Below are 13,694 nucleotides of genomic sequence, written 5' to 3' on the forward strand. Positions count from 1 at the left end.
ATTAATTCTTAACGGTATGTGACCGAACAAACGATCATTACACCAGTGGATGTTGATAAATATGAGCTAAAAACTACTGGTGAACATCAAACGGCACCAATTAGCATAGAACTATTGTAGTAATGAAAAGTCTGATAATAACAAATTAACACCATTGAGTAAAACCAGTACCTAACAAATAGTAATCCTCTCTCCCACTGAAGGGTTTGAACAAGTACATTCATTCACAGTGACTGTAAATACATGAGGCAAAAGAGTCAGAAGACCAGAAACAGAGACCCAAATGCCAAACATTTAAAAACGTTCAATTGAGTTCTTTGATTAAATGAAACTTTATGCAGGACATCTAAATGGGTATTTCTATATTTTGGTATTGCTACTTTATTTGAATTAAAAATCTGAGTATTTCTTCCTCAACTGGTCAACACCATCAGCTTTCATATTGCAGCATATATCTAAACTATCAGCTTGTTAAGTTTTGTTGTTTATCTTTACTGTTGTCGTCAGTCAATACATCACCTCACACCTCTGTTCCTACAGTAAATACATCTGATGAGAGGGTCACTTATTTGTTTGGCGCATGCTCAGTCTCACTCAGAAGAAAACCAATCCTGTGCGAGCAACAGCACAGTTATATTTGCATCAGGGCGATACAAATAGACCGTTCTGTCATTGAATTAGTTATCCACATTCTGAACGATCAAAGTTGAGCAGGATGCCTGAAACCACCGTGAAAGCGCCCAAGAAGGGCTCAAAGAAAGCCGTCTCGAAGGGCGCCAGTAAGAGCGGCAAGAAGAGGAGAAGGACCAGAAAGGAGAGCTATGCCATCTACGTGTACAAGGTGCTGAAGCAGGTCCACCCTGACACCGGTATCTCGTCTAAGGCCATGGGCATCATGAATTCGTTTGTGAGCGACATCTTTGAGCGCATCGCCGGTGAGGCCTCCCGTCTGGCTCACTACAACAAGCGCTCCACCATCACTTCCAGGGAGATCCAGACCGCCGTCCGCCTGCTGCTGCCCGGTGAGCTGGCCAAGCATGCCGTGTCTGAGGGCACCAAGGCCGTCACCAAGTACACCAGCTCCAAGTAAACAGTCTTACTGCCTCTGAGATTAATCCAACGGCTCTTCTAAGAGCCACCCACTTTATCTGAAGATCAGTTCCCTTTGGAGTAGTGGTGATATGTTTATGATTAACTTTTTCCTTACACCAAGCCAATTATGTGCATGTGAATACATGCCAAATATGACTCTTAATGTAGACTCGAGACACATACTCTTATGGAATCAGAAGTACTACAGTAAGCAGGACATATCCATTTCCATGCATCTGGTGTACAGACCTGATACTCATTTTCTCTATTGACACATTGTTTTGCACATCAAGAAAATCAAAGACAGAACTGTTGTGTTGTCCCTGCCTGTACAACAAAAATAAAGCTTAATAATCCAGTTTTCTCTTTAGACAGATCCAACAAACTTAAGCAAAACTTAACCATTGTAGTGTTTGATCATGTGAACATTAGAAGGTTTAGTTGAATCATTTAATGGTAAATTAAGAATTAACAATTTCTGAATTGGTGGATTGGTATGAGAGGATATAAAGCCTCAGATTAAATGTACAGTTGCATATCCTGCCATGACTCTAAAGGAGATCTGATACCAAACAAAAATGATGTTAACCAACTAAGGAGCATCATCAGTATTGGTTTTTTGTCAGTGTTTTATTGTGACACAATTCTTACATCAGGCAGATGGGACATAAAACATCTCTCTGGAACAACTGTGATAAACTTATCAGAAACAAATATTTATCCTTTCATACATGGTTCCAATGAGGTAAATTATTTCTTTGATGAATTTGCCATGAACAATGAACAGTTTGTCTATACACAGTTTTTCCAGTTCCTTTCAGATAATTCATTTCTTTGACTCTTGCTTTTCTAAATGTGTTAACTCAACTTGTGAAAAACCATCTAAGATATGATGAGAGTAATATAACACGGCCTTTACTGATGTTGGATAGAATTAAGATAACAGATAAAAAGTGTAACAATAAGAATATTCACTGATCAAAGAAAGTGATGAAACTGCACCAAGAGACAAATTTTTCTGAAGGTCTAAAATTAAGAACATAAACTGGAGAGGACCTCGGCTGTTACCTTGTGAGTAATGCATCTTAAATGAAGCTAAAGAAGTACACCTCAGAATTTTACACAAAAACTACCCCGCCAATTATCTTGTTGCCAAATTTACAGACCATAATGCCTCCTGCTCCTTTTGTAAAACATAATATAGAAAATATTTCTCTTGGAACCTCAGGGACATTTTTTGTTATTGTGATAATCCAGAGAAAAGCGCTCTTGAATCTCATTGATATGATATTGTTTTTCTAAATGCTAAGCTTTTTACTTACAAGAACACGTTATTTAACTCAATTAATTTTTGTGAATTTTTAGCCTTTGTCATAAAATTCAAGACTCTTCTCAAGTCACTCAGTTATTCTTTGGTTCCTAAAAACGTCCTTGCATCTTCTTGTCTCTTGTTTGTGTTATTTTTACGCAATTGTCTTGATATGTTTTATAAATAATTATGGAACACTTTTTTTGGTTTTATGTTTACTACCTGATGTTTTGTATATGCTTTAATTTTTATTAAAAAAAAACCAAAAAAAAAAAACAGGCGGTTTATCGATGAGTGATTCACAGTAGAATAATAATTTCCCGCCTCGACTGTGAAGGTGAAGGGTTCATCCTAGTGTCCTAGTTTCTATTGTTAGAACAAATGTCTCCGCCCAGCAGAGCTCAACTACGTCCGCAGCAAGGATTTAAATATCCACGTTCACAACCTCTAACCTTCAGTTTTTCTTCAGAACAAACTAGACTCTGACGAAATGAGTGGTCGCGGCAAGGGAGGAAAAGGACTCGGTAAAGGAGGCGCCAAGCGTCACCGCAAAGTTCTCCGTGATAACATCCAGGGAATCACCAAACCCGCCATCCGCCGTCTGGCTCGCCGTGGTGGAGTGAAGCGTATCTCTGGTCTGATCTACGAGGAGACCCGCGGTGTGTTGAAGGTGTTCCTGGAGAACGTGATCCGTGATGCCGTCACCTACACCGAGCACGCCAAGAGGAAGACTGTGACCGCCATGGATGTGGTGTATGCTCTGAAGAGGCAGGGTCGCACTCTGTACGGCTTCGGAGGTTAAATCATTGACTGTTCATTACTGGAAACCAAAGGTCCTTTTAAGGGCCACCCATATCCTCTCAAGAGCTCGTGTCTGATTATATTACCGTGTTACAATATTAGTTTAGTCATCGCAATGTCGAACACAAATAAAACAGATTAACAATAACAGGTGTTTGTTGAAGACAGGACCAGGCTGTTCGTCGGGTAGGTTATATGTCCCGAGGTTCAGTAAATTAAATTGATCCTCCTGAGTACCAACCTGTTTCATCTTCTTCATGGCATTTTGTTTAATTCTTATTTAGATTACTTATATTGCATCAAAGGACTACATGGTTGTGCTGGAACAACTGTACATACTATTAATTCATAACGGTTACACTGTTTTAGCATGTAAGGGAGTCTGCTCTCTAGAGGAACACATGGGTGGCCCTTTGATGAACAATGAGCAAAGGATTAAAGAGAGCATATCTAGTGCAAAGTGATTGTATGTGCAAAAAACAACAACAAGGGGAACAGTAATGCTTATAATGGTGTTTATAAAGTGTCCATGGTGCAGCTGATTGTCAGCAGTGTTGGTTAGTAGTCTGACAGCAGCAGGCAGGAAGGACCTGCGATGACGTTCCTTCACACACTTTGGGTAAATCAGTCTATCTAGCCTGGCCCTTATTATAAATTAATCTATGCTGATGTTGTAACTGAATATATTAACTGGACTAGTGATTCAAGTAGAACAATATTTAATAAAATAAATGATTATAAATATGGTGGAATTATTAAATCTAAAAATGTTCCAGAAAATGAATCAATAAATGTAATTAAATTATTAAACAATAAAAAATACTCAGGGAATCTTAGAGATGTCCGCCGGCTCATGTCCGTAGGCAGACTTCCCATTAGAGCTGTCGTGTCATGGAGTTGCTATGTTACAACAAAACAATGTCCCATGATTTATTGTGACGAAGATGAAATGCAGCAACATCTCTTAATGGACTGTTACAAGGCTCAGGCTGTTTGGTCCGCCTTGCAGGGCCATGGCCTAGTTTTTGATCTGAACTATAATTCTGTCATGTACGGTCTCCTGGAAGACACAATGCCTCCAAGAAAAAAAGAACTGTTCCAGTTGATCATCAGCATCGTATGTGTCAAACTGTGGAAGACCAGATGTGTCATGATCATTAAACAGACTGTTACATGATTTTTAAGCAAGTTCTGAAAGACCTCAGAAGAAGGAGAACTTTGGACAGGGCTCAGAGCCTCCCCTGGAACCTGCTTGACTTTGAACCTCCAGACTGAGCTGAACCCCTTGCTTAATGTGAAATATACACTTTAGCACTGGTAGCACTTTATAATTAGATATATTGTATTGTGATGTATGTTTGATTGGTATGTGTGAAATCTCTTCAATAAAAGAATGTGAATTTAAAAAAAAAAGGTAAATCAGTCTGTCGCTGAAGGAGCTCTAGAGAGTTTTGATCTCCTCATGCAGGGGATGGGAGTGTTAGTCCTCAGGAGGATGACAGCTGAGCTGTTATCTCTGTGTCCCACCACCTGCAGAGTCCAGAGAGCAACCCAGGACAGAGCTGTCCTTCTTGATTGTTTGTCTAGTTGGACAAGATGGACATTTTAATGTCATCATATGGGTAGTTTGATAATACATCATTTATTTGTTGATATGTTGTATAAGTCATTTAAATCTTCAAAGTAACTAAAGCTGTCAGATAAATGTAATGGAGTAAAGAGATGCCAATGATATGAAAATACTCATTTGCCCCCATTATAGCTGGAGAAGTTAGGGTCCTAGTATTAACAGAAGCTCTTTAAAGATGGTGTGGGTGGCTCTTAGAAGAGCCTTTTCGTGAGTAGTTTGTTGATGAGACTGATGACAGCTCACTTCTTCTTGGCTGCTGCTTTCTTGACTTTGGGTTTGGCTACCTTCTTTGCGGGGGCTTTCTTGGCTGCAGGGGCCTTTTTGGCCACCTTCTTGGGGCTCTTGGTGAGCTTTTTCGGGCTCTTTGCAGCCTTCTTGGGGCTCTTGGCTGCTTTTTTAATCGCTGCGGGTTTCTTGGCCTTCTTGGGAGACTTCTTAGCGGCTGCTGGCTTCTTGGCTGCCGCTGTCTTGGGCTTTTTGGCCGCTGCGGGCTTCTTGGCTTTAGGAGCGGCTTTCTTGGCCGGCTTCTTGACCTTCTTCGGTTCGGCAGCCTTCTTGCTCATCTTGAAGGAGCCGGAGGCCCCGGTCCCTTTGGTCTGGACCAGAGAGCCCTTAGCCACCAGAGCCTTGATGGCGGTGTTGACGCGGGACTTGTTCTTGTCCACATCGTAGCCTCCGGCAGCCAGAGCCTTCTTGAGAGCGGCCGCAGACACGCCGCTCCGCTCCTTGGATGCGGCCACAGTTTTCAGGATGAGCTCGCTGACGCTGGGACCGGCTTTCCTCGGCCTGGAAGCTTTCTTCTTGGCGGCTTTGGCCGGCGCGGCGGCTGGAGCTGGAGCTTCTTCTGCCATAATGTTGCTGTTGCTCAGTGTCACTCGAGAGTCTGACTGGACTGTTGAAAACTCCGAGCAGGAGGCTGCACATAAACACGGCATGAGAACCGTGGAGACTCAACCCAGCCCGTGGCTCCTCTGTGCAGTGTGAAAGCTGGAGCACTTGTGTTTTCTCTTGACTGACAAAAGGTGAAAAACTAAATGTGGGACAAGTGCTGAAGGCTGACAGTGAAGGGAGCCGATAGCGGACTTGTGTCTCTTCATATTCAAGTCATGTAGAGCTCTGATGCTCTCTGCATTTTGTCTGTGGAGCCTCCAAACCTCACTTATTCACCGCCGTGGCCAGCACTGCTCAGCTGCATTTCCCACTCATTTCTCTCCTAAAATGACTTCAAATGCATCACAGCTCCATCAAAGCCGTTTTCCAGCAGCCCACATGTTTGCTCAGGGACTCGGTGTAAAAACAACCGTCTGCTGTCGATGACTTTGGAATAAACTCAAATTATTCTGGTCGCAGCAAACACACTGATGATGGCCGAGGCGCATGGTGCAGTTCAGCCAGACTTCCCATCAGAGCTGCTGCTGTGACTCCTTTAGATTTAAATAGTTAGTAGTTGTACAATTAATGATCAAACATATGGACAAATACATGTCAGCTGTCTGTGGAAGCAGTAAGTGACTTTAAATGTTACACAAATTATTAAAAGACTTCATTAAGTGTAACACAACAGTTATTCTGTGTTTTCTGCTGTGGTTCAAAGTAGCCTATGGAAATTTAGATTTGGACTTCATTTAAAACTCACAGAGTAACAGCAGCTCAGATAAACTGTCTGTCATTGTTCTGAATAGAAACAGGTTTGATCCAAAATTCAAAAAGGACACACATGTTGAGTGGATTTATAAGAGGCTCTGATGTGGAAAGGTATAAATTATTTACATTATTTACATATGGTATGTAACAGAAACATAAACGTTTCTATTTAATATAAATAATGAATAAGCCTACATTAGTGGTGTCAGTTCGCACAAGCACCCCAGACAGCTCCATCTTCTGTTACCTGTTCTCCAACAAACCTTTATACAATCTGTCCTCTCATTTCTGACTCCCTGTCCTTCAGTCTGTTTCTACCCTGAATTTGTCGAAGTGTTTGCCCATTTTTGGAAAAAGATGAAATCAAAAGCAGTTGTGTGGACTTTATTGATCATCCTGAGGTGAAGACATCTCTGTTTCTTATTTCCCTTTGCTCCACATGTTATGTGTCAGTGTCTGTGGTCCAATACAAAGACTGCAGTCTGGTGGCAGCATCACAGCTCACTGTCATCTGAAAAAACTATGATGAGAAACAAATACTCAGTGATGATGTCATGTTTGGAGCTACTGCGAGCGAACAACATCAAGTCTGGTTGATTTCATGACTTTGAAATAGACCTGGGTCTTCAATCAATGATCACATGGATTTACAAAGAAGAAAATGGACTGAGACAAAGTCACACCCACAGACAAAACACATATTAATCAAGTGGGGAGTTATTTAAAGAAAGACACCGGTAAACAGATAGGAAGGTTTTGAAAAAGATTTAAGAACCTTGGAAGTGCAACCATCTTAATAGCATTGATGCGACCAATCATTGAAAGGGGAAGCAACCTCCACTTCCTCATATTAGCTCTTAGGTTGTTCATCATATCCAAAAAATTCAATCTGAATAAAAATTTGGCTTTTCTAGGAATCTTAAGTCCAAGATAGTTAATGTGGGTAGTGAGTAATTTAAATGGCAAAGATTTCAAGACTATAGGACACAAATTATTCTTCAAAGGCATAAACTCACATGTTTCCCAGTTAATTGTAATTCTGACAGTCTGCTTAATGATTTAATGTAGGTCAGGAGGTCAAGAACAGAGACTACTGGGTCCCATAAACAGATCAGTAAATCATCCGCATATATATTCAAGATCACCAAACTTCACACCGTGAAGTATTTCAACAGTTGTTGAAATATGATTACCCAATCTTTGAGCTAGAAATTAACTTATTACTTTCTGATCACAATTTAAGAGCAATAGGCCTATAACTTGCAGGGTCAGACTCTTCCTTTCCCTTTTTTTAGAAGCAAACAAATATTTGCTTCATACAATGAGCTGAGGAGCCTCTTATTTCTCACAGAGTCATTCACCATCCTAAGCATGAAAGGGACAAGTTTTTCATGAAATGCTTTGTAAAATTCACAGCCAAAGCCGTCTGGGCCCGCTGCTTTTCCAAAGGGGAAGGCCTGAATAGCATTCAAGATGTCACTTTTAGAAATTGGAGCATCCATCATCTTGTGATGCACTTTCAAATTGAGGAAGCTTCAGATTGGCAAAACGTTTGAAAAATCAGCTTCAGTGGCATTTACTCTACTGGAATACAATTCCTTGTAGAAGTCTCTGAAGCAAGTGTTTATCTCCTTTGGGTTAGTAACCAATTTACTTTCTCAGCCTGCTCACCTTGGTTTCTTCTGAGTGAGACTGAGCATGTGTAAAATATGTACCCTGTGATCAGATGTTTTTACTGTAGAAACAGAGGTGTGAGGTGATTTGACTGGCAAGAACAGGACAACGACGATAGACAACAAAACTTCCTAAGTTTATAGTTTAGTTGCTTTACAAAAGTTGTCCTAATTGACCAGCTCTGTAAGTACTCTGATCTTTAAAAGGAACAGTTTAATGTCTTTGCCCTTCGGTATTACTAATCAGTATGAATACTTTAAATTGTTCAGATCCTCTGGGGATTATTTCAGAAAGGTTAACTATTTTTGAAGCATTTTATGCCCCCTAGTAACCTCTTCAGTCGTTAGTTAATTCTTACTTTGATACTATGATCAAAGGACTGCTTTTTCAACACATCTATGATCACTATGTTTTTCCATTGTCAAAGACTATACAAACAGCAGATCATTAGATAGAAATATGACTATTTTTAATTGGTCATTTACATTTGCGACATGAGAATGAGAGCTCTTTATGAGGTGAGTGCGTGGCTCTTAAAAGAGCCGTTTGGGGGGCTGGTTTGCAGCAGTCAGAGAGTGTCCAGGTTTACTTGGCCTTGGCGGCCTTCTCGGTCTTCTTGGGCAGCAGAACAGCCTGGATGTTGGGCAGCACGCCGCCCTGAGCGATGGTCACTCCGCCCAGCAGCTTGTTGAGCTCCTCGTCGTTGCGGACAGCCAGCTGCAGGTGACGGGGGATGATACGGGTCTTCTTGTTGTCGCGGGCAGCGTTTCCAGCCAACTCCAGGATCTCAGCGGTCAGGTACTCCAGCACAGCCGCCAGGTAGACGGGAGCGCCGGCACCGACACGCTCCGCATAGTTTCCTTTGCGCAGCAGCCTGTGGACACGGCCGACTGGGAACTGGAGCCCAGCACGGGAGGAGCGGGTCTTTGCCTTGGCTCTGGCTTTTCCACCGGTCTTGCCGCGGCCACTCATTTTTCAGGTGCTCTCTAAAGTCGGGACAAAGAGAAGTGTTCCCTCAGCAGCTTAAACCCTCCTCTATATATCCACGGAGCGCGGGCCGGTTCCTGCCAGACCAACCAGAAAAGAGGCTTCAGCAGAGCAGCAGAGGGCGGCCCAGCCTGAATTTTAGCGGACCTTTTGAAAGGATTTCCAGCCAATAAGCAGCGGAGTCTCGGGCGGTGGGTCGCTCCTTCAGGCGGTGCTGACCTCCGTAGGAGCCCCTCACCAATCAGGAGCCGGAGGTCTGAAGCAGCGTCACCATCTCACAGCCGCTCTCAGAGTTTAAGAGCAGCGCATCACGTCGTTTCACTGCATCATTCTCCTTCCCAGAGAAAGAAGTCATGGCAAGAACCAAGCAGACCGCTCGTAAATCCACCGGAGGCAAAGCCCCGAGGAAGCAGCTGGCTACCAAGGCTGCCCGTAAGAGCGCCCCGGCCACCGGCGGCGTGAAGAAACCTCACCGTTACAGGCCCGGTACTGTGGCTCTGAGAGAGATCCGTCGCTACCAGAAATCCACCGAGCTGCTCATCCGCAAGCTGCCCTTCCAGCGCCTCGTCCGAGAAATCGCGCAGGACTTCAAGACCGACCTGCGCTTCCAGAGCTCCGCTGTCATGGCTCTGCAGGAGGCCAGTGAGGCTTATCTGGTGGGCCTGTTTGAGGACACCAACCTGTGCGCCATCCATGCCAAGAGAGTCACCATCATGCCCAAAGATATCCAGCTGGCCCGTCGCATCCGTGGAGAGAGAGCTTAAACACTCTGCTGCTGCTGCTGCTGCCGCTCCACAAACCACAACGGCTCTTTTAAGAGCCACCTCACTCCTCACTCAAGAGCTCACTCCTCTACTCACAACACACGCTTCACTATAAAATCTAATAATTTTATTGCTTTTAAGTCAAAATAGTTTTCTCTAGATGGGATTTCGCCTATAGCTCTTTGAAGGGAGCCGGATCTTAGAGAACCGTTCCTTTCAACGAGCCATTCAAATGACTGGCTCATTTTTACATTTATTTAAAGAAGCCAGCCTGGGGGGCAATCAAATGCAATACAGTGTAAATTGCAGAATCTGTCTTGAGAGATTAGCCTGCGGGTAACTCATTTTATCCTGGAAATAATCACTGGGAGGAATGATGGGGTGAGATTTGAATTGGAATATTTCAAACTTCGATATCCCACCTATATATTCTATTGGTGGGATATCTGAGTTTAAATTATTCTGAAATATTGATAACTTCATTTGACATGTGTGGACTAGATTTTAAAGTCTGATCTGGATTCATTGTAAATATTCCACAAGGTGGCGCCATATCCCTCTGCTTTGACAGTGAGGTCACTAATTTGGATCTACCCTTTGTATAAAGTGTGTGTGTGTGTGTGTGTAAATAAAATTACCTTGACAACTTATAGTGCAAAATTTTCCACACAAGAACATTTTTAACAATACAGAAAAGCTTAAAATAATATAACAATATAATACAGTCTTTCAAGTAGCTTATTATAAAGATTAAAGGTGCTGGAAAAAAAATACTAAGTGGTTGGTCAGTAACACCATGTCTCCCAAGGAAGGGTGGTGGATTTTTCTCTCACTCGTTCTTTTATGTAAAATCACTGAAAGCACCCAGAAGAAATGTAGTATACAAGACTCAGGCTGTAGATACATTACAGTATATTAATAATATATCATAATATATTTGTTCAGATTTAATCTGATGGGGAAAAACACAGGGGGCAGCAACTGAAAAACTGAAAAATGACTGTAAACGCACAGTTTGACCCAGTAATAATATGTTTGATGATTTGCACTTAAAAAGACGTTGAGGTTAAAATACAGTAGATTTTAAAATGTTGGACATCTATTTGTATCTTGACTCAACAGCATTCAGTGACTTTATTTCAGCTACAAATGTAGTAAATTTAAAGACACTGAAATGCTGCACCATTGCTCACTCAGAAATATTAACATATAATCCCCAGTATTAGGCTATAGGAATTATGTTCCATCAGTGCGACCAATGACATCAGTGATAGAGATCATTAGTCATTGATACTACGTGTCTAAAGCTTCATACCGATTTTTAAAATTTAAATAATTAGACCTACACATTATGTGCAATAATCATTTCGGAGCTGCTCTAACAGACTGACAGTCTGATCCTTGTGCAGTGTAATAAAAATAATAAATATAAAAAGGACAGAGGTTTGATTCTGAGCTGAGGGTCAGTTTTCGGTGTGTAATATTTGAATGTTAAGACAAAAACCGATGTCCAAAGAAATGATCTCCGCTAATTAATGCACTTCGATACAAGCTTTGACACGGACTGAATGAATGAGGAAATGAAACAGCATGTAAGAGGGAGGAGACAGAGAAAAACTCAGGGTTTATTGAAGAAAACCTGCCGTCGAGCAGGTTATGTTCACAGAGTCAGTTGCCATGGGGATTGACTCAGAGTTTGATTTACCTCTCTTTGTGGAACTTAAAACCCAGAGTTTCCCTCATTTCAGGGTTAACATATTAAACCACTAACCACACTAAACCCGCTTTCTGGAATACCCCTCTGAGCTGCTTTTACGAAAACAGGAGATCAGCTCCTTGACTCTGAGCCATATCAGATCAAACAAGGCTTACTTACTGTAAACAATAACAAAATAAAGTGTAAACAAAATAAATGACAGCCCTGAAATAATAATGCAGTTCCATGCTTTATGGCTTCTTCTGCCTCTCCTTCTTGTCCTTTGGCAAATTTACATTGAGGAAGACAAGTGATCTTACTTTTGCGGGCTTGAGACGACTCCTCTCTGAGATTATTTGTCCAGTCTTAGAGAATATTCTCTCAGACGGAACTGATGTTGCTACAACGCAAAGCTTCTTAGCCATGAGCTTGCTAAGCCTGGGGTACAAGGGGAACCGATTTTTCCACCACTTATATATATATATATATATATATATATATATATATATATATATATATATATATATATATATATATATCACACATATATACACATATATATATATATATATATATATATATATATATATATACACATACATATACTTTATATTTTATTAATCCCCCTGAGGGGAAATTCAATTCAATTTTTTACACTTTTACACACAGGTCCGATAGACACACACATGCACAAACAGGACCTATACATGCACAAAGTGGAGAGATGTCAGAGTGAGGGGGCTGCCTTGGTCAGGCACCCTGAGCGGTTGGGGGGTTCGGTGCCTTGCTCAGGGGCACCTCGGTAGTGCCCAGGAGGTGAACTGACACCTCTTCAGCCACCAGTCCACCCTCCATATTTGACTCAACTTCGTTTTTTGGAACAAGAGGCTTCTCTAGGTAAGTCCGCACCTCCACCTCCACCTCTGCTGTGGGATTCCTGGTTGACACTGTTCCAGCTTCCTGTTCATAGGGTGGGAGATAAAACAATTTTATAATGAGATTGTGATACTACACTGATGTCGTACTAGATTTAGAGAAAAAATTGTGATTAATTTTTGCCACCCTTACTTCCTCATGGAAATAGCTCCAAACGATTGATTCTGGTGCAGCACTGCCTGCTCCTTCCTCTTGGACCGGTTGCTGGATGGGTTCGCTGCTGCTTAGAGTGAGTCTTGCTGCTGCAGTTGATATTCTTTGGAAAGTCTCGTCTGCAGTTCTACCATCGTTTTAAATCTTGGGTCAAGAGCAGCAGCATCTGCAAGGATGTGGTTGGATTCCATTCTATGGAATCTAGCTGACATGTTTGAACAAAGAGAGTTGACCATGTCTTTTGCTGCCTGTGTTGTATCCCTTCCCTGGAAATTGGTCATGGCTCTCTGCAGTCCCCTGGCCAGCAGTATCACCTTGGAGCTAGTGAGAAAAAAATAAATATTACTATAATGATACAATTATAAAGTTGTACCAACAATGTTAAATACCACGATGTATTATCTATTCATTCATCTTCTAACCGCTTCATCCTCTTGAGGGTCGCGGGGGGGCTGGAGCCTATCCAGGCCTATCCAGGCAGGGTGCACCCTGGACAGGTCGCCAGACTATCGCAGGGGCTGACACATAGAGACAAACAACCATTCACACTCACATTCACACCTATGGACAATTTAGAGTTACCAATTAACCTAGTCCCCAATCTGCATGTCTTTGGACTGTGGGAGGAAGCCGGAGTGCCCGGAGAGAACCCACGCTGACACGGGGAGAACATGCAAACTCCGCACAGAAGGGCTCCCATGCCCGGGATCGAACCGGCAACCCTCTCGCTGTGAGGCGAGAGTGCTAACCACCACACCACCGTGCCAGCCTACTCCAGATAATATTATAGAAAAAGAACAAACGTGCAATTAAAGGACGTCTGATGTGGGACAACTTGTGCACATTGAGAGAGACTCTACAAAAACGAGACTTTTTCATAATCAGGCTGGATCAAAAGAAAGCCTTTGGTTATGTCTCTAGAGACTACTTGTGGTCTGTGTTGGAAGCATATGGCTTCCCTAATGATTTTATTCATATGATCAGATGTCTGTATAGAAAGTCATGTGT

The 13,694-nt window shown here is 42.1% G+C and overlaps 5 protein-coding genes across 6 annotated transcripts in view; 3 read left to right on the top strand and 2 right to left on the bottom strand.

Annotated features, from left to right (window-relative positions):
* Window positions 1-3,262, top strand: part of LOC125886788 (uncharacterized) — a 49,077-nt gene extending 45,815 nt beyond the window's left edge. The window contains exons 5-6 of the mRNA XM_049573108.1: window positions 110-122; window positions 2,889-3,262. Of these exons, the coding sequence (XP_049429065.1) occupies window positions 110-122; window positions 2,889-3,203 (328 nt within the window). The 3' untranslated portion in view covers window positions 3,204-3,262. The remainder of the gene's footprint in view (window positions 1-109; window positions 123-2,888) is intronic.
* On the top strand, window positions 716-1,090 carry LOC125886815 (histone H2B 1/2-like). The gene has a single exon (XM_049573140.1). It carries the CDS (start codon window positions 716-718, stop codon window positions 1,088-1,090), a length of 375 nt encoding a protein of 124 aa, XP_049429097.1.
* A 1,809-nt stretch (window positions 3,263-5,071) lies between the features above and the next one.
* Window positions 5,072-7,032, bottom strand: LOC125886797 (histone H1-like). Of its 2 annotated transcripts, XM_049573122.1 has the most exons (2): window positions 7,011-7,032; window positions 5,072-5,664 (listed from the first exon to the last, which is right to left on the bottom strand). In XM_049573122.1, exons 1-2 carry the CDS (start codon window positions 7,030-7,032, stop codon window positions 5,072-5,074), a joined length of 615 nt encoding a protein of 204 aa, XP_049429079.1. The 2 variants fall into 2 exon arrangements, with proteins under 2 accessions (XP_049429079.1, XP_049429078.1); XM_049573121.1 differs by lacking the exon at window positions 7,011-7,032 and having other exon boundaries at window positions 5,072-5,683.
* A 1,613-nt stretch (window positions 7,033-8,645) lies between these two features.
* LOC125886806 (histone H2A) lies at window positions 8,646-9,256 on the bottom strand. The gene has a single exon (XM_049573132.1). The coding sequence runs from the start codon at window positions 9,120-9,122 to the stop codon at window positions 8,736-8,738; it is 387 nt and encodes a 128-aa protein (XP_049429089.1). The 5' UTR covers window positions 9,123-9,256; the 3' UTR covers window positions 8,646-8,735.
* A 225-nt stretch (window positions 9,257-9,481) lies between these two features.
* On the top strand, window positions 9,482-9,901 carry LOC125886820 (histone H3). The gene has a single exon (XM_049573145.1). It carries the CDS (start codon window positions 9,491-9,493, stop codon window positions 9,899-9,901), a length of 411 nt encoding a protein of 136 aa, XP_049429102.1. The 5' UTR covers window positions 9,482-9,490.
* The last annotated feature ends 3,793 nt before the right edge of the window (window positions 9,902-13,694 follow it).

The sequence above is a fragment of the Epinephelus fuscoguttatus genome, linkage group LG4 (assembly GCF_011397635.1).
Source record: "Epinephelus fuscoguttatus linkage group LG4, E.fuscoguttatus.final_Chr_v1".
NCBI classification, from domain to species: Eukaryota; Metazoa; Chordata; class Actinopteri; order Perciformes; family Serranidae; genus Epinephelus; species Epinephelus fuscoguttatus.

Bases quoted from the DNA above. Each gene is read 5' to 3' on its own strand.
- LOC125886815 (XM_049573140.1), top strand. From the start codon at position 716: ATGCCTGAAACCACCGTGAAAGCGCCCAAGAAGGGCTCAAAGAAAGCC.
- LOC125886797 (XM_049573122.1), bottom strand. From the start codon at position 7,032: ATGACATCATCACTGAGTATTT. The intron at 5,665-7,010 runs GTTTCTCATCAT...AAGAAGCTCCAG, and splicing joins GACATCATCACTGAGTATTT to CTCCAGCCGCCGCGCCGGCC.
- LOC125886806 (XM_049573132.1), bottom strand. From the start codon at position 9,122: ATGAGTGGCCGCGGCAAGACCGGTGGAAAAGCCAGAGCCAAGGCAAAG.
- LOC125886820 (XM_049573145.1), top strand. From the start codon at position 9,491: ATGGCAAGAACCAAGCAGACCGCTCGTAAATCCACCGGAGGCAAAGCC.